The 21525-nt window shown below is 51.6% G+C and overlaps 1 protein-coding gene across 5 annotated transcripts in view; it reads left to right on the top strand.

The window, feature by feature from the left end:
- The window catches only part of SLC8A3 (solute carrier family 8 member A3), a 114573-nt gene extending 100843 nt beyond the window's left edge, over positions 1 to 13730 (top strand). For 3 of the 5 annotated variants that reach the window (XM_055791552.1, XM_055791551.1, XM_055791558.1), the window contains 4 exons: positions 10172 to 10296; positions 10837 to 10936; positions 12466 to 12741; positions 13047 to 13730. In XM_055791552.1, coding sequence (XP_055647527.1) covers positions 10172 to 10296; positions 10837 to 10936; positions 12466 to 12741; positions 13047 to 13423 — 878 coding nt within the window. In that variant the 3' untranslated portion in view covers positions 13424 to 13730. Of the gene's footprint in view, positions 1 to 1837; positions 1856 to 10171; positions 10297 to 10836; positions 10937 to 12465; positions 12742 to 13046 lie in introns of all 5 variants that reach the window. The other 2 variants (XM_055791542.1, XM_055791533.1) reach the window with 1 other exon arrangement.
- The last annotated feature ends 7795 nt before the right edge of the window (positions 13731 to 21525 follow it).

Raw genomic sequence — 21525 nt, 5'->3', positions numbered from 1 at the left:
AGATCTTGACTGGGCCAATGCCTCTCCACAAGCTGTCGGGAAAGCTGTGCCCATGGGTGCTGCCTGATGGAATAGGGAAGTGACTGAGAGCCAGGACTCAGGACTACTTTCCCTGAGTCTGCCACTGATGTGCTTTGCGACCTTTGACAAATTACTTAGGAAATCACTTTCAATTAGGTGCACCTGTATAAGTGCCTGCTTTTCAGAGGCCTGAACCGAGTAAGTCCCCAGCATGCCGCCACCGAGTGCGGCCGTGCTAGAACTTCGGTATGAAGTGGAGTTAATGGCAGCCAAGTGGCGATGTGAGTTCATTCAGGGCGCGATAGGCTGCTGTTAACCTCCACCCTCCGTCAGACTTTCACACTGGCCATATGGGACTGTTAAAGGGTGAGAGAGTCTTGCTGATCACTCCTTGGGTCTCCAGTCAGCAAATCAGCTTATGGATGGGAATCAGGGAGCACCCAGGCGGGTCCGGGTAAATTAGCGCTTTTGGACTTCAGCCCACTTCTGAGTTTGCAAAATGTTCCCTTTAGCCTCTCTGTGCTTGCTTCACCATCTGTCAAATGGGGCTGTTAATACTGACTCAGTCTTTGTACAGAGTTTTAAGCTTCTGATGCTAAAAGTGCATAATAATAACTATTAGTAATTACAATACTGTCATCGGATGCAACCATGTCTTCAGGGACCTGTTTGCTGTTTGAAGGATAGGTAGAAGTCAGAATTCTGACAAAGTTAAGGCACAGAGCTGGTGCTTGGCCCCACTCAAAGAGGGTTTGGTATTTTTTTGCTATACGGACTTCCCTGTAGTTAGTTGAAAACTTAGATGCAGGCTGTGGCTTTCGACAGGTAACACCTAGGAGGGATCCAGCAAGGTGATCCTTTGAGACAGCTCTGGAGAATGGGGAAATTAAGGCAGGGGAGGGCCAGGAGGTCACTCCCCAAGGCAGCAAGAGGACTGGCCCGTGCCTGTATGGAAAGTCAGGATAAGGTTGTCCCTTCCAAGGACCTTCACCCTCTTCTCCTGCCTTCCTCCCACCTCTAATCTCACAGGACCACGCAGTCGCATTTCCTGGGAGGCAGTTGCATCCCACTGCAATGCATTGCACAGCATGTGCCTGTACAGGACTGTCAGGCAGACCAGCAATGGGGAGCAAAGAGAGCCAGGAGGACTCAAACTGGTGATGCGTTATGTGTGCCTGTGCCCCTCTCGGCACCCTGACCCTCTGGGAGCAGTACCTGTAGAGCTTCGGATAGCCATAGGCAAGCCAGGGCATCCCAGGGGATGACGCATGGTTGCATTACCCCCTGCCCCATTTCACACTGGAGGCCAGCACCCATTCTATCAACACCTCCCTCTGATGATGCTCTTCTCAGTGAGCTGCCTATCGCCCCTGGCCACTGCCTTGGTTGTGCCGAGCCCTGCCACAACCACACACTCCTGGCTGAAGCAGGGGCACCTCCCATGACTTCAGGTCAGTTTGGGTCATGGCAGGCCCTGATGGCAAGCGTAACTCTCCCCCCGGCTCCACTTTTCCCTTCCCCTCCTTGCTACTCCCCACCTGCATCCCATACCTCTGCCTTTGCTTGGGGAGGGGGGTGGCTTTGGGGAGCCAGCACCCTGGTACTCGCCAGCCTCCTTTCCATCCCGCTGCCGTGGTGCCTGCTCCCCAGCCTGTGCCCGACACGCAGCCCTGGCGAGCTCACGTACCGCCTCGTACCACGTCCATTGCTCACTGACAACCATCATCTGCAAAACAGCTTTTGTCCCTTGGATATTAACTTTTTCCCCTCTTTTCTTCTCTTTCCCTGTCTTTCTTATGTTCTTCTCTCCCCACAGCCCTACTGCTCACCCAAGGTAAGTGCTTTTTCGCCTTTCTGGCTCCTTTTTCTCCTGCTCTGGCTCTGTTTTCGTCCCCTTTGGTCAGTCTCTGCCGTGTTTGTGATTGCTGTGTTGTAGACAACCCTGTCTCATGGTGTGTCCAGCAGGAACTAGTTAAGAGCAATGCATTAAGAACATGACAGTGATTGATTGACATCTAAGAGTATTCCCCATATTCCAGATTTTTCACTGTGGTTTTGGGAAATGAGCCAGCCAGGGTTGCAAAGCTGAACTTGCAGCCCTGGCTGGTCCATGACTCAGTCCCCTCTCTTGGGGCAGCTCTGGGGCTTGGGTTGTGCTGATGCACCAGGGAGCATGGGGCTTTTCTGCAAGGGGGTGGTGCTCCTGGGGTGTGGGATGTTGTCGCCTGGGGTGGGCAAGGGTGCAGGACTGCGCAGCTGTCCCCTTCCCATGGAGGATCAGGCCATGCTTCACCCCTCAGTGCATGCACCAGGGTGCTCTCCACCTCCCGTCGTGGGGCATCCCAAGGGTGAGCCCAGTGCCAGGGCAGTGCTACCAGGGCATGGTAAGCACCAGCTCTGTTTCCTTTCTCACCCTCAGCTCTGGCTCTGCACTCTTCATCCCCCCTCCCCGTGGAGGGATTTTATGTGTATTGATACTGAACCCTGCCTTCCTTGCCCAAAATCCCTGTTACACCAGTCGCTCTTGATCCCACTGTGGTGTGGTGTACCCCTCCTGTGTTTTTCTTATTCCTTCAATTCCAGATATGATTACTGTTGAATTTGGACTAAAGAAACATTTGTCAAAAGATAAGGGCAGGCATGCAGGGTGCAGAGAGGAGCTTGAGTCTGACAGGTTTGCAAGCAGAGCTGAAAACCAAATTCATCATGCCTGAGCTGTGCTGCAAATCAAAGGAGCAGCATCTGCCATGCAAGCTTCAGTCTGCTCCTTTTCGAAGGATGCCAAATCTGCTGCACAGGGGATGGCCTGTGCCCATTGGATATTGGGATAATTAGGAAATTGCTAGTGGCAGGCAGAAATCCCCAGCTCCCCAAATAACAGCTTAGGGTGTTTACGGAAGACTCCTTAGAGCGGTTTGGACATTTTCCTTTGTTACTTCTTCAGGTCCGGGAGGACTGGAAATCAGTTGAGCACAGCCTTCTTCCCAGTAATTTCATTGCTTTAATTCAGTAGCTGTCTAATTTGATCAGAACCCTGGGAACCAAATAATTCGTATTAAAATAACATAACTTTCCTCCCTCTGTTGTGATCCAGCCTGATTGCTTTTGGCAGCCATTATTGCAGAACTTGGTCACCAGCTATGGAAAGTTGCTTTCCAGTTAATAAAGAAAAGCCTCCTCTCTGTCTGGGAGGGGGGGGGTCCCTCGGGTGCCCCCCTTGGTAGGCTGCCCCCAGGTGCCCTCCATGCATGCGGCATGCGCTTGGCCCGCAGTTTGAGCTCCCGGTGCTCGGCCTCTGTGCGTGCTTCAAGGCAGCGGCCGGCCAGCAAGCGCAGAGGCACGTGCTGCAGTGTCACTCAGCAGCAATCATGGCTAATCAGCAGGGAGAGAAGTGACGTCCTCGTTTAGTCCGTGTCATGTTAGATTTAGATTACACAGATGTGCAGGAATCTTTGTGAAAAACTGCATTATTGAGTGTTTCAGTGGAATCTGTCGGTCCCGCTCCTTGTCCCCTCCCTCCCGGAGCAGCTCGCACAGCCTTTCCTGGGCAGTGCCCCTTTTCCCAGGGCTGTGTCCCTGGGATGGCTGGGTGCCCTGGCTCTCCTCTGCAGCCCTGGGGCATTTGCCCTCCAGTGGCACTTCTTCAGCAGCCCTGGCAAGGCCAGCAGCATCACAGCCCCTGCTCACTGCAGTGGCCCCATCTCTTTGCAGAAGCGCTGGGGTGCCCTGATGGATAAACCCAAGTGAAAATGCCTCTCTTGTCCCAGCAGCCCTTACCTGGGGGTAAATGGGAGGTCCTGGCTTTATGCGCCTGGCCTTGCAGAGCCCTCCCCAGGAAAGCAGGGCTGTGAATTTTACACAAGGCAAAGTAACTGGGCCGGGGAGAGCCTTTGGCACAGGTTCAGCTCAGCATTTGTTTCCTCCTAATGGGCTCTCCGAGCCAGACTTGCAAGGCTGTGCAAACCTTTTGAAAGCCTTGCCTGGCCAGGTGTCCAGTGCCAGCTGTTTGGGCTGCAGAAGAGCACAGTAGTATGGGGTGGCTGTGCAGTGACTTGAGAGTCAAACCTGCTTATTTTTTAACTTCTCTCATGCATAACCTTTTGTTCTGGCACTGGCAACAGTCTCTCTTTATACTCTTTATACAGGGAAATGGTCAATACCAACTCCAGTTGTTCCTGCCATTGCCAGCAGTGGACAAGCTGCTTGGCTGGTCTTCCCAGCCTTTGAAAAAGTCACTGAAAACCTGCACAGAGCCTTTGGTTGCAAGTTCTTGGGCTCAGGAGGTCCAGTTCTTTAAAAGGATGGGGAGTTATCTAAATGGTAGATACTTCTCTACCTTCATTTCCACATACTCAACCGGATCAAAGAAAATATTTCTAAATGTGTATGTTTATTTATGCATTAAAACTCCTGGGTTCACTTTGCAGTGGGAAAGACTGGGGACCAGAGTCACCAGTTGACTGGCCTGTCAGGGACGGTCATGTCAGCAGCAATCTCAAGGCAGAGCCAGCAGTGGAGCAATGCGCAGTTCCCAGCCCTGTGCTTTAGCCTCCATCTCATGAATGTGCGGCGTTTCCCAGTTAGCGTTAAGGACGCTGGGGCATGTATATGGGACGTATCACGCCTCAAAAATAGCTTTCAGGGCTCAGTAAGCAGATTCCTCCCTTTTTAGAAGGCAGACCAGGCTGCCGGTGCTTGAGCGTGTGCATGTGTTTCAGTAAAGGGCATACCCATATGCTAACCTCAAAAGCCGGAGTGTCATTTAGCCAGCAGTCTTCCCCGGTTGTGACTGATGGCTTGACAGCGCTCCGGAGAGAGGAAATCATTCGTGCTCACTGTTTACTTTGTTTAGCCAGGATTATAATTTATTGAGCCACAACAAAAAAAAATCCCATTTTAATTGTCATTTTAATTTCTTCCGAGCAGCGGAGTCCCCAGAAGGGGTGACCTTCATGCAGATACGTGCCTGCTCTAGAAATGGATGGAGATGAGATAGCTTGAGGGGTGTGAAATGGCCTTCATAGCAATCTTTAATGAATACATTGCTGGTTTTAATCCAATTTATTCAGCAAGTGACAGGGAATACAAGTTGGCCCGTGTCTGTTTGGTAGTCTTGCAGCATTGCCTATGTGATGGGTATCTACCTCTCTGGTGGTGTTACCGGGCATTCCTGTTGCCTGTTTCAGCTCAAAAGGTGTGGCGGCTGGATTACCCCGTGGAAATGGGCTTTATCTAGCTTTGATTTATGATGTGTTCAGGAGGCCACAGGCAATGTCCAGTTCCTATTTGGTCCCCCGAGTCTGAAGGAGGTTGCGCAGGCAAGCACCTGCGTAGTACCCCCAGAAGCAATGCACGATGTGGGAATGCTGCTCTAGTGCTCCCCTTTCTCCGGGAAGAAATAAGAGGACAGGATCTGCTTATAGTATTTTGAGCCCAGGAAAATGCCTATCATGTAGGTCTGAAGGAACTTTGCAAATAGCTGCAGATGAGGTCTCAGGATGGCCCTGTGGGTGTAAGTGGGACGTAAGTGGTTCTCATGCGGGTGAGAGCTGAGGAGTGAGCATGGCAGGGATGTGTCCAGCACTGCAGAGCCCAGCAGTGGCATGACCTTAACTAGGAGCTGCTGGCCCCCCTCATCTGTCCTGCCCTTAAGGGTCTGAACTGACCCTGAATGAAGCAGAGAAGAAGAGAAAGAACCAGCTTGCCTAACCTTACCATGCTCCTGCAGCCCAGACAGGCTGCTAGCACTTGATGGTAACACGCACCTGTGTTCCAGCGCAGGCAGGATTTAGGGGACCCCTCTCTCGCCACCTTCCCCTTCCTGGGGAGGAGGTGGAGGCAGCCCAAGAGGTCCTGGCAAGCTCATGTTCTTGCTGGGCATAGCCAGACCTTATCAGGCTTAATTGGGGTTGACAGCAGGGAGTCCAGGGTGCAATTGCATTGAAAAGCAGGTACTGATGCTGATACAAACAGAAATCAGGCTAGTTAATAATTAAGCTGCAGCTTGGCAGCATTCACCTTGACAGACTTGACCTTTCAAACTAAAAATCTGTCTCACCCGCCCCCCCCCCCCCCCCTTGTGTTTTATTCATCGCAGCCCTTGGTAGTCTTCTTTGCAGGCTACCACACTGGGGTGATGTGTGACACCCCTCACTGACGCCCTGCCCTTGCCTCCTGGAGGAGCCCTCCAAGACCGCAGCTCTGTACCTGGTCCCTCAGGAGCTGGGGGCCTGTGGCTACCATAGACCACGAGGGAGCATGCCCCACACTTGCTGCAGAGACAGTGGCCTCTTGCAGCTCTGGAGGCAGGCTGGTGCACCCTGCTCCTGGCTGAAGTGCTTCCCTGAAAGGCAGGAGCATCAGGAGTGTGCTCTGCCACTAGGACATTGCAAGAGTTTATTCCCTCCCAGCTGCTGGGTCTGTACACACAGTCTCAGCATCCCACCAGCACAAGTAGACCCAGCAGGCCTGGAGCAGGGTCTGGTGTTCTGCAGAGGTTGGCACTGATTCCTGCTATTGCTTGCTCGGGTGTCCTAAACAGTAGTTGGGGAGAAGTGGCGGATTCGTGTAGGTGCTTTGGAGGTGCTTAGCTCTCTTTGGAGGTGCTTAGCTCTCCCCCTTAACTGTATGGCAAGTATAGGCTGGGGCAAGAGACATGTCCACTGGGCTTCTAAGCTTGTCCTTCCTGCCACAAATGGCACTGCCTTGATTTCAGAGGACAGTCGGGAGCCTGTTACTTGGCACCTATGGGTCACTTGCACAAATGCATTGAGCGGGATCCAGGACAGTACTGATCCGTGACTCTTAATCTATGTTTGTCTCTTACATTAGGGTAGAGGCTCAGCGAAAATACAAGGGCAGGTTAAATGTTTTAAGACACACCTTTGAAGTTTGTTCAGTTTCTGTGCTTTGCTTTCCTGTTGCACGTTCACAAATGTGACTGCTTTTTGATGAGGTGCGAAGGAATTACGTCCTTTTTCCCTTATCTGCAAGCTTCCTCTATTGACATGTCTGCAAGGTAACCATTTGGACATACTGCCTATGCCTGTTCTCCTGCGCTTTGCTTGCAGCTGACATTGAAAGACTCAGCCTGGCAGTGTCTCCACAGGACATCCTTGGGTGGCCATGTTTCTTCCCTGTGCCCTAGTTCACCATATTCACTGCAGAGGAGCTGCATGGTGACAGCAGGGTCTCCATTATTCATGTCTCAGTGGACATGCTGTCATCAGGTCTCCATCGCTGGTCAGCTTGTGCCTTCACCACGACTGACCTACCTAGGACTTGAAGGTGCCTCTGGTGGCACTTCTTCTGAAGGCAAGGTGCCCTCTGAAATAGCATGAGTCCCAGAGCCCTTCAGTGCTGTGGTGAGTGCCAGCACCTTCACTTTGGTGGAGTGCCTGCTCCCATGCTTGTGCTGCATCCAGCCCCCAGGCTGCCAGAGCAAGCTGTCCGCTCTTGGACATGGTTGTGTCGCTTGATTTACTCCAAGAGCTGCCTGGCAAGTGATTGTCGTGCTCATCAAATCAGTAGGTGATCTGCAAGTTTCTTGCAGAGACAGCAAAGCCATCTGCTAGCAGCCAAAGGTCCTGCCTCTGAGCATGGACACGGGCATTCCCATGCAGCCTGCCCAACAGCCTGGGACCTGGTACACAGTGAGAAGAGACACAGGACATCTTCCTCCTCAGAGGAGGGCTTTGGGTCTTGCACTGCACTGCCTGGCACGGGTACATAAACCAGCATGAGGAAGACGCCAGATTCTGGGATAAAGCTGTTTTGGATACCACTCCCTACAGGAAAGGGGAATCTTTCTGCACTGCGTCTGCTTACAGAACTGCCTGCAGCCCAGCCTCGCCTAGGTAGTTAATATTTGCATGGGGTTCCCGTTGTACCATGCCAAAGGCTTTTGTCAAGTCGGTTAAAGTGGGGACTGAGGTTTCATTGCATCATTTCTCCTGGAGTTGTTAGGCTGAGGAAATTCTGCCCATTACTCCCCATTTTCAGGGCAGCTCCTCTGATTCCAGACATTTACTTTTGGTGCTGTGCAACTGCAGCCAGTGGGCGGGAGCCCAAGGGACCATGCCGCCAACTGCAACTGCAGCTTTTCTGATGTAGTTGCTTCCCCACAAAGGTTGTAGTGAGCTGGACTGTCACCAAGTCCGGGCTTTGCAACCCTGCTGGGATGGCTGCTGTGCTTTTGCTCAGCTCCGTACTGTCAGCACACGTCAGCAGGCGCTCAGCTCAGCTGCCAAGCTGGGCCTTGCAGAGCTGGAGGTGCCTCCTCCCCTGAGCTTCAGGTTATGGGGAAGCTCAGACAGAAGTGATCCACAAACATGGTGCGGCAACTGATGTGTAAGCACCTGCGTTTTCAGTGATGGATGCAGCTTGTCATCTTCATACACTTCCAGGCAGAGGCAGAGACTGGGCTCTCTTGATCTCTGTCTTAGAAAAAGAGATGTAGATTTCATCTAATCATCTAATTCCCTGCTTAAGTAAATACAAGTAACTTGAATCTGGTTCCTGATATTCATCAGTTCATGCCTCCAAGTGTAGTGTCAAGCAGTACGTATCATGCAGGTTCACCCCTGTTTCTGTACTTCTCCAGCTCAGCTGTCTCCTCTGCTCTGTGCTCACTTGGTCTTTGGCTGCAGTTGCCCCCCTGTCCCCTGGCATCCTGCATTGCCCATCTTCTCCGGGTGCTGTGCTCCCATGTGTCTGTCTTTTTTTTTTAAACTTCTGGGGATTTCCAAACCCAGAATACGCTCTCTTTGAGCTAAGCAGTGATGGGTTTGACGTATACCATTGATTTCAAATGATGGACGCAACCGTTTCTGCTTCTGTGATGGGTTTTAATAATGTCACCTGCCACAGGAGCTACTATATATTTTATAAACTCTGCAGGTCTTGCAAGGCTTACAGTCTTTGCCATCAATCTAGTTGGGTTGATGAAGAAAAGGCAGAGAGTTTATGACTAGGTTTCACCGGGACTTTGTAATTTCTGTGTGATTTTTGGTGCATAGTATGAGATCTGCTGGAGCTCACATGGGATTAATCACATTTGAGGCATTACATAGGGTGTTTGTAACCTTTTCAGGAAACCTTGGGTAATGTCTGACCCACTGCTTAGCCAGAACAAGATGCTCTGCCTTTGTGATACCCCGCCAGGTTCTGCAGAGCTCCCACCCCCATGCTCTTGGCTGGGCCCTGTGATGCAGCTTGTATGACCCGACTGGTCAGGCACAGGAAAGCCAGGTGAAAACCAGCTTCTTGCTTGAGCTGTCAAGGCTTTTCAGAGAGCCCATCAGCACATGCCTGTACTTGCGTGGTTGGGAGAGGGGACGAGGCCTAGGTCAGGGCTGGGGACATTGCCAGGGTACCCCTCCTGCTGGTTGGGGTGCTCCTTCCCATCCAGGCAAACAGAACATCCCCAGACATCTCACTGGGTTTGCTAGGGCATCAGCAAAATGAGCCCAACACGGTCATCCCAGCATGCTGCTGACCTGGGGTCCTGGGTTAGTTTCCTCCAGCAGAAACTAAATGTCCAGTAATATGAAAGAAAAAAACACATTTGCTTCCTGACTTGCTCCTTCCTGGTCGTTTCTGCAGCTGCTAGGAACATGTTCATGTGTGCATTGTGACTCTGTGTGTCTGTCTGAGCATTAGACCAAACAGGGAGTGGCACATGGTGCCAACAGTGATTTGCTGATTGAAGGGGAATGAAAAGATCGTGTCTCCTGTTCATTCAAACTGGGAAACACACCACGGCATTAAAGCCATCTTAAAGGATGCTTGTGCCAAATGGAAGAAGTAGTCGGTACCCTGGTCTCCCCAAAGATGTGGCTGCTGCAAGGATGATGGGAGGGCATATGTCATCCAAGAATGCCAATGCAGGCTGAAGAAAGAGTTGTTTGGGTATTTTTTGATAAATTAAAACTGTGTTGTGTATGTTCTTGATGACTGACATATTCAAAAATCTTGGTCCTTTGTTTCTGTGGTCCAGCACCCCATCACTGCCCCCCACCTTGTTGCGTGAGATTAGCAAGCTGTGAAGGGGCTGCAGAAGCCTGTGCTCAGGCCATGCAGACGAGCCCTTGCAGTGCCTCGGTGTTCCAGGGCTGCTGCCTACAGCTCGGTGTTGGCCTTGCTTTCACAGAGGTGCCTGAGAGGAAGTTGACAGTTGAAGAGGAGGAAGCCAAGAGGATTGCAGAGATGGGCAAACCAATACTCGGCGAGCATCCCAAACTGGAAGTCATCATTGAGGAGTCCTATGAGTTCAAGGTCAGCGGTTTTCTTAGGGGTCCTCCAGGAGGGAAAAGCCATGTGACACTGAAAAGCAGCCATGGAGAGCAGGACTGAGGAGGCAGGGGGTGGCTGCCTGTGCAGGGAAAGGGCTGGTGGAAGAGGAAAAGGAGAATGCAGTGCAGTAAAGGGTAGGGGCAACCTACAAGAAATGCCAGGGGAAGTAGCTGCTGGTAGGAGGAGGTGGAGGGAGGAAGACAAGGGAGCCTTGCTGGAAGCAGAGGAAGCCAGTGTGCAGGAGAGGGCAGGAGGAAAGCTGTCTCTGCTGAGGCAGGGGTGAGGGAAGGAGCCTCATCAGGATTAAGGGGTGGCAAACAAGCTGGTTCTGGTGAGGTTTGGGTCAGCCTGTCCAGGGAGAAGGTGGTCCCAACTCCAGTCATGGCCTCATCTGGCTGGTAGGAGAATGCTTGTGGCACTTCCACAGTTTGGGAAGGGTCTGTGAGACCACAGTGCACTGCAACATCAGCCTTGCCTGCTAGCAGCCAGTTTAATTGCTGTGCATCTTTATTCCCACAACAGAGCACCGTGGACAAGCTGATTAAGAAGACAAACCTGGCTTTGGTTGTAGGGACACATTCCTGGAGGGACCAGTTCATGGAGGCCATTACCGTCAGTGCAGGTGAGGGGGACATCAGAAAACCCGCACCAGCACCCACAGGAGTCATGCAGCCTTGGGATGAGATCTGTCTGGGCTCAGGAGACGGCATCTGCCTGGGCAGTGGTGCTCAGCTGCTGCGTGCATGGTAGCCATCAGCAAAGCCAGTCTAAAGAGTGCTTCTGCTCCTAATATATTGGGCATTTGCAGATGCGTTATCCAGGAGCCCAGGAGATCCATCTTTTGGTGCAGAGCCATCCAGGAGGCCAGTTTTCAAAGACATGTCTGCTGACGGTGCTTCTGCTGCTTTAGTGGTCTGATGAGCAGAATACAGGCAGCAAAATCCCATCCTGGCTGGGCTGCTGGCTCCTGGTGTGCCCAGTACCGTCCTGTTCAGGTAGCCCCTGCTGCTGGAAAATGCCATGTCCAGTAGAGTCTTTGGGATTCGGGAGGGTTACCACATGCCAGGAGATGTTGCCCCAGAAGGCAGCAGCTGGTGGAGGGAAAGGCCCAGAGACCTACCAGCTGTTGCCCGGGTAGCCTGAGAGAGCTCACCACTTCCAGAGCTGGGCAGCTGTGGAGCACACATTTTAGACACGTCCGTGAGTTAATGACACTCTGGCACCTTTCTGAACCTTTCCTTGGTGGTTTGGCATCTTCCCCAAAGGGCTGTTCTCCACCCAGCTGTGGTGCAGGCAGCTGGGTGGGAGCTGTCACCAGTGGCCACAAGAGCTGCTTCTGACATGAAGGAAGAGCTGTGGGGTGTTCAGTTTTCTTCTTTCTAGCAATTAGGAAAAACTGCTTCTGTGGAAACAGTACCTCCATCCTTGAAGCAATGTTTTTTCCCAGACCTGCTTCTCTCTTCCTATGTCTTTCTACTTTCCTTTCCATCTGCCCTGTTTTCCCTACCTGCTTTCTTTTCCTCCAGTGTATTTCCATTGTCGTTTATTTACACAAAGACCAGCAGTGCTTCCAGCCTCAGGGGTGGCCTGGCCCACCAGGCAAAGGAGGGGATCCCTCAAAGGGCCTGCAGTGCTGCTGCTGGTGGTACCTTCATACAGATGAGAAATTTCTTGTTGGGGCACTGCTGGTGACCATCCCGTGCTCTGGAGCAGGAGGATGGAGAGGTCTCTTCAGTTTCCCAATTCTATCACTTTCTGCTGGGTTTTGCCCCAAAACGTCGCTTGCTTGTGTAACTTCATGGTGCCCCTCAGCAGTGATCTTTACAGGTTGACTACATCCTACATGACTGCCTGTGGATGGGGACAGTGCTGCCCCTCTGTGGGTACAACACACCACTTTGCCATTCCCCAGCCCGGCAGGCTCTGGGGTGTCCTGGGAGGCACCCTCTTGCCAAGCCTCACCCATCACTGAGGGACCTGGTGTACCCTGAGCCCACTGTCGTGGCCGGCACCATGCCACCTTGTCCCAGGAGAGCAGCATCCCTGGAGCTCAGGGGTTGGGGGGGAGCCAAGCACAGGCTGCAGCCCACCCCCGTGATCTTGACCTGCCCCATCACGAGTGCTGGACTTCTCCTTCCACATTATTTGCAGCGGGTGATGAGGATGAGGACGAGTCTGGCGAAGAGCGTTTGCCATCCTGCTTTGACTACGTGATGCACTTCCTGACTGTCTTCTGGAAGGTGCTCTTTGCCTGCGTGCCCCCCACCGAGTACTGCAATGGCTGGGCCTGCTTCGTCGTCTCCATCCTCATCATCGGCATGCTCACAGCCATCATTGGTGACCTTGCCTCCCACTTTGGCTGCACCATTGGCCTCAAGGACTCCGTGACTGCTGTCGTCTTTGTCGCCTTCGGCACTTCTGTACCAGGTAGGGTGGCCGTGGCGAGGGGATGGGGTGGGAGAAAAGTTCTCCGGTGGTTCTTTTGCCCCCAGGGGAACAGCTCAGGCTGGAAGGGGCTCCACAAAGCCCTGTCCCCAGGCAAGGTCTGCACCCCACATGGTGGCAACATGGGGTACCTGGACCCGGGATGGGGGTTGTACACCAGGAGAGCTCCGTGTCCCAGCCTGGTCAGTGCCACACCTGAGCCTCCCTTGTCCCCCAGACATGAAGAGTTGCCCATTTCTCCCATTAGACCCCTGGTGATTTCTCCTTCTCTCCACTCCCAACCCCAGACACCTTCGCCAGCAAAGCCGCGGCCATCCAGGACGTGTATGCCGATGCCTCCATCAGCAATGTCACGGGCAGCAACGCCGTCAACGTCTTCCTGGGCATTGGGCTGGCGTGGTCGGTGGCAGCGATCTACTGGGCGTCACAGGGGCAGGAGTTCCAGGTGTCGGCAGGCACCCTGGCCTTCTCCGTCACCCTCTTCACCATCTTCGCCTTCATCTGCATCAGCGTCCTGCTCTACCGCCGGCGGCCCCACCTCGGGGGTGAGCTGGGCGGCCCCCGGGGCTGCAAACTGGCCACGACATTGCTCTTCGTCAGCCTCTGGCTGCTGTACATCCTCTTTGCCACCCTGGAGGCCTATTGCTACATCAAGGGGTTTTAGGTGGTGAAGAGATGGTGCCACCGGGGGGAGGGACTCCCTCCTCCGTTACCTCACGGGACACCTCTTCTGGAAGCACGGTTTCACCAGAGGGGATGGCTGGCTGTCAGGAGCTGCCAACTGCCCAGACAGCCAGATGGCTGGGCACCAAGAAGGGCATAACCATCACAGAGTGAAAAAAACGAACAGACAAAACCCACCCAAAAATGATACAAAAGAAAAGAAAGCATCAATGGCAAGCGTTGAAATCAAGCAAAACACAATAAACCCAGCCGCTGACCCCATTCAATGAGATTATGAAGTTTCAGCCATCTCCCACAGGGGCTTGTCTCCTCCCAAGCACCCCTCCACTGTAAGGAGCCATTTTCTTATTTTTACTGGTTGGGAATTGCAGAACTCTGATCAGGAATTTGTGGGGTTTCCTTTCTTTTTTTTTTGTTTGCTTGTTGCTTTTTTGTTTTGGGGGAGCACGTTGCTTGATTATTTTTTTTCTCTTTTTTTACTACTTAAACAATATGTTAAAAATCTAAACTCTAAAGCTTCAAGCTGCCGTCAGTGCTGGAATTGAACATGTGTATTTTCTGAAGCCACAAAAGACTGTAACACAGTCAAAGAACTTTTTCACTATTACCTGTTCCCTCCCCTGCCACCTTCCATTTCTTTCTTTTTTAAGAACATCACAAGACTGATATATTTTTAATGCAACACAGACACACACAGACACACACATTTAGTGACAAAGGCTGGAGCATGTAGCATTTCAATCACCCGCCTGGGCTAAGAAAAGAAGGAAAAAAAACCCCTACCCTCTAATATAATACGTATCATGTATATTTTGACTATGGCATTTCTCTTTGTATAATTAACTTCGAGCTTGTGGTACTGCGGGAGAGAAAATTATGTTAATTTACAACCGATAAAGAAATAAATGGCTACCCAGGAGCAGCCTGCCCTGGGGGGGGGAGCGAGGGGGCCAGGGAAAGCGGCACCGGCTCCGTGGTGGTGGTGGTGGTGATGGGTTTGCTGTGTGGTACTCCTGCTCGGGGGTGGAAATGGATTCGGGAAAACACAGATAGTATGCCCGCATGTTCCCAGCGCCATCCCACCCCAAGCTGTGGCGTGGCATGGCGTGGCTGCCCTTTCACTTGTTTGCTACCCTGGTTTTCACAGCACCCCCATCTCGCTGGTGGTCTTTGGGCCATTGAAAGGTACGGGTTTGAAAGCTGCCACCCACGTCAGGACTCCTGTGTCATCTTGAGTACCTTTTAGGAAAACCAGACAGACAAAAATGCATCCTTTTCATTTGAAGTGCATTTCTTTTTAAGGAAAAAAAAAAAAAACCCCACAAAAACAAACCACCACGAGAGTATGTCAAGAATTACATCGATGGCTGCAAATTGAAATGTTGGGTTGGTAATAACAATAAATAAAAACTATACCTATATCTATATAAACAGTGCTATCTAGAAACATATTTCTTAATTGGGAGCCCTGGAAGAAGATGTTAAAACCTTACTCTTTGTGAAGTGTTTTCAAGGTGAAGATAATTTCTTCTACTGAGAAACAGGTGCTGTAACAGGAAACATTTTCTTTGTAAAGTTCCCTATAATAAGCCAAACGTGGGGAGGCAGCAGGTCAGCGAGGGGCTGCCGAAAGGTATGGCACTTTCTGCTGCCCCAGGAGGCAGGGAGGAGGTGTCCGCGGGGTAGGAGAAAAGCGATGGGAGCAAGGTTATCATGGACAAGAGAGATGTAAACATTAGAGCAGGTGACTAGGTGAGAGTGACTATGGTCCTTAACACATAGATGAAGTGTTTATTTTCATACAAAATGTTTATCAGATATCTATATCTCTGCATAAGTGTGTATACATGTAAGGCAGAGAAGAAGGATCCCTCTCAGAGGAGCAGCAGGAGCTTTGCCAGGGGAGCCCAAAAGCCGTTCGGTTTGAAGCCAACAAGCATCTGACCTCCTGCCTCCCTGCCCTCCCTTCACCATGCCTTCGGGGAAAGGCCTGAAAAAGACAGGCAAGAAACCCTGAGGCCAGGCTTCTGCCAAGCTCGCCAGTCCCTCTGGCCTCCGGCTGTGCCAACGGCCACCAAGAGCAGCTGCTGCCGCTGCCGGCCACCGCCACCACTGCCCGCCATCCGGGGACCCAGCGCTCACGTGTGTGATACGGAAAGAAAAATTCAAAAGCCCCCGGATGCTCTCTGTGGGGGCTTAAAGTGCAGCTCTCAAGGGGAGGTTATCATTGCTGGGTTTAGTTTGGACATACAGAGTCTCTCCAGCTTTTATTTTGCCCATGCCAGCGCCCCCAGCTCTGGGTAGAGCCCGGCCTGGCGGGCTGCCGTGCTGTCCTGTTGCTCGTGCTGTGCCCACCATGTGCTTCTCATCTGCTTCCTTCAGCTGACTGTGGGGAGGGGGCACGGGGGAGGGCTGGCTGCCATCAGTGCCAGCTGCATGGGGACCCTGGTGCCCTCCATGCACAAGGGCAATCTGTGCCAGGCCAACATCTGTGAAGTGTTTCTTTCTTTTATTTTTTACTTCATTAAAAAATATGCAAGCTACAAAAAAGCAGGTTTAGTGCCTTTGGGGATTTTTTTTTTTTCCTGAGGCTTTTATTTGTTTTGGGTCTAGTGATCTGCTTGCTCCTGTTTTCCTTTGGGCAGGTGCCTGGACTTGGTCACACGGGCTCTGGCTGGTTTGCTGCCCCCTCCACCCCAGCCCCGAGGTTCAGCACTGGGGGGGGAACCCAGCAGTGCCTGCCCCCGGCTGGCTGGCGGGAAGGAGATTTTGCTGCTGTTCTTGTTGTCGCTGCTCCTTCCCCGTTGGTTCTCTGTCACCTTCCAGTGGCAACCTGCGACAGCAGCTGCTGGCCACGCTGGGCAGCTCTCATACTTCGGGTAGCACACACTTACCTTGCTGCCTCCTCCTCTCCTCCATCCTTGCTCCTCGTGGAGGCCCCGTTGCTCCTGTTGTTGAGGTTAAATAATGCATCTCGACAGCAGGAGGGAAAAGCCAAGGTGATCAAAGGAGCTGCTTTGTCCCTGGGACCTGTCGTGACACAGGCACGGTATGTGTGACGGGGGGGCAGTGGTAGCTTTGGCTGCCTTCCCACTGCTGCTGCCATGGGGCACCCCTGGCACCCCTTGGGTTTTGCCGAATCAGCACTGGGTAAAGGAGAGTTTTGCAAAGAGGAGTCACTTGCCTGTGCCCCTGAAACTGGCTGGGAAGTGTCTGCGGTTTGGCTGGTACCATGCCACCTTCTCCCCTCACATCGCCACCGGCTGCTTTTTTCCACTTGACCCAAATACAGCCCCTGAACCCCCCATTACATACACCGTCCCCACGTGCCTTTCTCCAGAAAGGGGTGGCTGGTACAGTTTGTCACCCAGCGCTCCCACCTTTGCCTGCCAGCACAGGGCTTACTTATGGGGTGCTGGGGGGAGCGGGGCTTGGACGCCTCGCGGTGCAACGCAGCATGCTCAGGTGCGGTGGAAGGAGCCCTGGGTGGGCACCTGTGCTGCAGGGCACGTGGCCCTGGCAGGGCAGCCGTGGGGAGGCTGTGCTGCACGTCGCTCCTTAGGGCAGCCAGCACTCGGCAAAGCCACAGAAAGGGCACTGCCCCAGTGGGTCCAGCATGCTCCCAGCTCCCTGCAGACCTGCGGGGGTCATTTCCCACCCCATGCCCTCTGTGAGCCAGCAGCACCTCTGATGAGCGTGCCTGCTCCCAGCCTGGGGGGAAGCACACGAGCTCCAGCTCTGGCTCTAGGAAATAACCCATTTATTTTGACTTCAGTGAACGGGCTGGGGTGTGGGTGGGTGCGTGTGCGTGTGCGTGTGTGCGCGTGCACGTGCGCGTGTGTGCGTGTGCGTGTGCGTGTGTGCGCGCGCGCGTGCACGCATAGTGGGTTGCAACCCTTTGGGGCTGGCTCGCTGCCCTGTAGAGGAATGAAGGCAGAGGAATGGAGGCGGTGGGTTGATTAACATTGATAACATGCAGCTGTGGCCTCGCCTCGAAGGCAGTGGGTTGATTGACATGGACGATGTGCTGCTGTAGCTCGTTCCTGCTAAGTGCTTAAATAGCACCGAGGAGGGTGGGAGAAGGAGGTTGGGTGGGGGAAGAGCATAGAGGAGGAAAATGCCAACACAGCAGAGACACGGAGCAGTGTTGCCTGGCCTCTGGAGGATGGAGAAACATCATGGACAGTAGAATATGACTCAGGTAAGGCTTTGTTGTAGCTTGCTAGTTTGTTTGTGCTGTGACACTGTCCCACTGCACAAAAACATTCTGGTCCCCGCGTGAGCTGAGGCTTAGGTCCAGGACTGAAGGGCATCATCCCAGAGTGAGCTAGGCTGAGAGGAGTGTGCAGGTATGAGGAATAGGTTGTGGTATGCTGGGAACGAAGTGTTTGTTGAGCAAAGGTTTTAAGCTAGGAAGGAGGCAATTGCAGCTCTTGGACTGGACTTTGTCGGCTTTTTGACAGTGACTGTGGTGTCGGTGTGATAAGGGCTCTTCTGGGCAAGCACAGCTTAAACACAAAAATACTTATTATGCACATTTGAATCTGTGGCTGGGCTGCTGCATGGGTTTGTAAGACACTTGTCCCTGTTACGGAAGGCCCCCACAGCTACCCTCCAAGTAGCAACATGACCTCACCTCACAGCACCATCTACAAGGAGAAGGTAGAGAGCACCAGCTGCTTGTGCCACTTTGGGCTTCAGCTTCCCTGGCCTGCTGCTGTGGTGGGATGATCCTTACCTGCACGTCTCCAGCAGCACAGCACTTCAGGAAAGCATTTTAGAGGGCACCCAGTAATGTCGTACCTGGACACTGGTGAAATAAACTGTAGATAAGAAGACCTTTGAGGAATGACAATCATCCACCTCTCAATAGCCTAACAGGACAGATATAGATAGACAAAAAGGCATGCAGGACGTCTGGTCATGCTTGAGCATGCCACCATTCAAAGCCATGAAATTTCAACCCATTCTCAGTTGCACTTTGGTGTGAAGTGGTGGCACGTCATTCCTAATACAATTTGCCTGGAATTGTGTTTGGGTTGTGTTGGGTTTTTTTCTGGGGTAAAAAAACAGACAAAAGCTTTTTGGGGTTAATTCTGCCAGGAAGTGGTTGCAGCCCTGACCTTGGTGCAGGAGCCAGCCTACACAAATGGGAGCAGCAGTTGCTCAGCCCTGGCCACAAGCTGGAAAGCACTTGTCACCAAGAATAACCTTTTGAGTATTACATGGGGGGAAAAAATGTTTTTAATGACTGTTGTCATCCATGTACATGTGCCACTGGCAGCCAGCTTGTTAATAACAGAGCCGTGTCTGTCAGTGCTGCTTTACTGCCCAGCAGAGAAGACAGTGTTCCCAACTTGCCTCTGTAGTGGGAGGGGATTAAGGATCTCCCGGCATTTAAATGAAATATTGTGAATATGTAGATAATTAAGACCATGAGCAGACTTACACACACTCCAGCCCTCCACCTCCAGGCCCACAGGGCATCCTGGCAGGTGGCTGGGTGGTCATTCATGCTTGCCCACCCTGCCAGCAGCAGAAACCCTTGGCCCCCTCTCCACGTTGCAGTGGGAAACCCAGCCCTTCCCCGCACTTGACCTTGGGTGGCAATCTGAGCTTAGACATGGAGCCTGTAGCCATGATGTGAGGCTGATGAGCTCATCAGATGCTCCTACTGCACATGCGGCACTCACCAGTGTCCCAGGCAGTACCACTGCTATTGCCATGTGTGTGGCAAGTTGAGTGGGAGCTATGGCTAAAGGAAAAATCGTGACTTGCCTACTACTCATTGCTGGGTGTGCACTCAGAAATTGACCCAGTCTGAAGAATGCGATAAAAAATAACAGGTCTAGTAAGTACTTTGAAACTGGTATGAAATCTAGGTGACTTAGAGAAATAAACCACTCAAAGATTTTTATGTGTTTTTGGGGGGGTGAAGTTATAAATACCTCCCCAAAGATGTTTCTGCTGTCTAAGAAATTAAGCTTGCATTACAGAAACATTGGTCCCATTTTGTGAGAATTGTGTAGAACTTGGGTGCACTGGAAAGCTACGGGGGGGGGGGGGGGGGAATATCTGAACACAAAAGCTACAACAATGCTCTCAAAGTCTGCCAGGCACACCTTTGGCACCAAGGCATACTGTACGGTGTCTCTGTGCCTCTGTCAAGGACATAGTTGTCCAATAAGCTGTTGAAAAAGCTATCAAAAGAGGTCAGATTACCTCGTCGTCTTCAGGAGCATCTCGGGTAGAAACTAACAGTAAACCCAAATGTGGGGATTTTTTTGGCCCTGCCAATTTTTTTCTTTTATTTACAAAGGCATGGAAACCAACTGATTACTATCCTTGTTGTAAGAGCATTTTGTATGTCGTTCAGCCCTTCTCCACTTTCTCCTGTTCCACCTTCCAAGAAGTCTTTTCTGCTGGGTCTTGCTTTGTGTTTGTACATTCACCCAGCTGCCTCATGGCCAGTCACCACATGCTTCTCTGCTGAAACTCATCCTGTTGGTTTGGACCATTTCTTCAATCTGTCAAGCATTCCAGTCCTACCCTTCACAGGTGCTCACAGCCCAGCCCTTCCCTGTGATCAGGAAATTTTGTAGTAAAGCGGTTTCCTAAAGCTGCTGATGAAAATGCTGAATAGACCTGGACCCTGGATGGCCACTAGAAAGATTTCCCCAGAAAGTTCTCTGACTTTGACATGGAACTCGGTGTATTGTGAGTCTAAATAGGTTGCATTTCCTCAGCTCACTTACAAGAATGTCTTCTGGGACAGTGCCAGAAGCCTTACCAAAGTCAAGACATATCACATCTAGTGCTGACCCCCCCTAGCCATGAAGCTAGTTACCCTGTCAAAGAATGGAATCAAATTAGTTTGATACGATTTGTCCTCAGCAAAACATCAACAAACCCATTCCAGCCATCTTTTTACAGATTTATAAATCTGTCCAGGGGACTAGAGAATAACCAGTCAGTAGCTTGCTCTTTCACATAGAACTATTAGCACATCAGTTCTATAATTCCCTAGATTTTTCCTCATCTCTAGTTAGGTCATGTTGTCCTTAAGTCCCCTTGGAAGCTCACATGCTCTACAACGCTCCAACACCCGTCCCATGTTTCATATTTTTCCTTTTTGTGCTTCAGGATGTTGAAGAGCTCCTGATGCCCTTTCTTGGTCTCTACTAATGCTTGTTTCATTTTCTTTGGAGCAGGATAGTTTCTTATTGGGACTTTGACCCAACTCTCTTATCAGTTCTCAGATCTGTTTTATCCTTTAGGACATCTTTTCACAAATCCTGCCCACCAGTTTTATGAATTCAGGGGTATTCTATTTTTTGACATCTAAGTACTTTTGATTAACTCATTTTATAAAGGTATTCAACTGCATTTTGAGGAAAAAAGTTTGCAGCAGACATCTGAACACTTGAAATAATCGTAACAGCTCAAGAGATGCAAACCCACATTCACGTTGGGCTGAGGTGAACAGATCCAACTTCAGCCACCTTCATACAGCTTTGCCTGCTACAACCTGCCAGCTCATAGCGAGAACATCCAAGTCACTTCAGAAATAGCTTCATCTCTTCAGCCAAATGCTGTGTCAACTCTTTTCCTGACATGGAAGTCAGCAGGGATTCATTCACCAGTCCCAGCCGAGATCATGACTGAGGAAGATAGCAGTGGTACTTGGTGCTGTACTGTATAATGGGACAGTCAAATGCTGCAGTTCTAATTGCTTGAAGCACAGCACAGAGATGCTACAGAAGAACTCATTTCACCAAAATGAGTCCTTCATTTGCATACCAAAAAAGCATTGAGTTAAGGATCCGTTTTGTACTGGGAATGAATTTTTCTATGCTAGCAAGGTGAGCTGAATTGCGTACTCCAGACTCCCAGCTCTTGCACCGAGGAGCTACCCTGAGCTCCAAGCCAGGGCCACCTAGTTGTGAATTGCATGCAGGAGACCTGGGCCTGCTATTCCTGCTAGCATCAGAGAGGAGGCAAGGTGTGGAAACCTCAGCCTCTGCAGGAGCTACAGCCAGCTGCCTCCCTCACCACCCAATGTCCACCCCACGCACCCCTCTG

This window comes from Falco peregrinus, chromosome 1 (genome assembly GCF_023634155.1).
Source record: "Falco peregrinus isolate bFalPer1 chromosome 1, bFalPer1.pri, whole genome shotgun sequence".
NCBI lineage: Eukaryota > Metazoa > Chordata > Aves > Falconiformes > Falconidae > Falco > Falco peregrinus.
The sequence above is the reverse complement of the archived record's forward strand: the minus strand, read 5'-3'. Positions and strand labels throughout refer to the sequence as shown.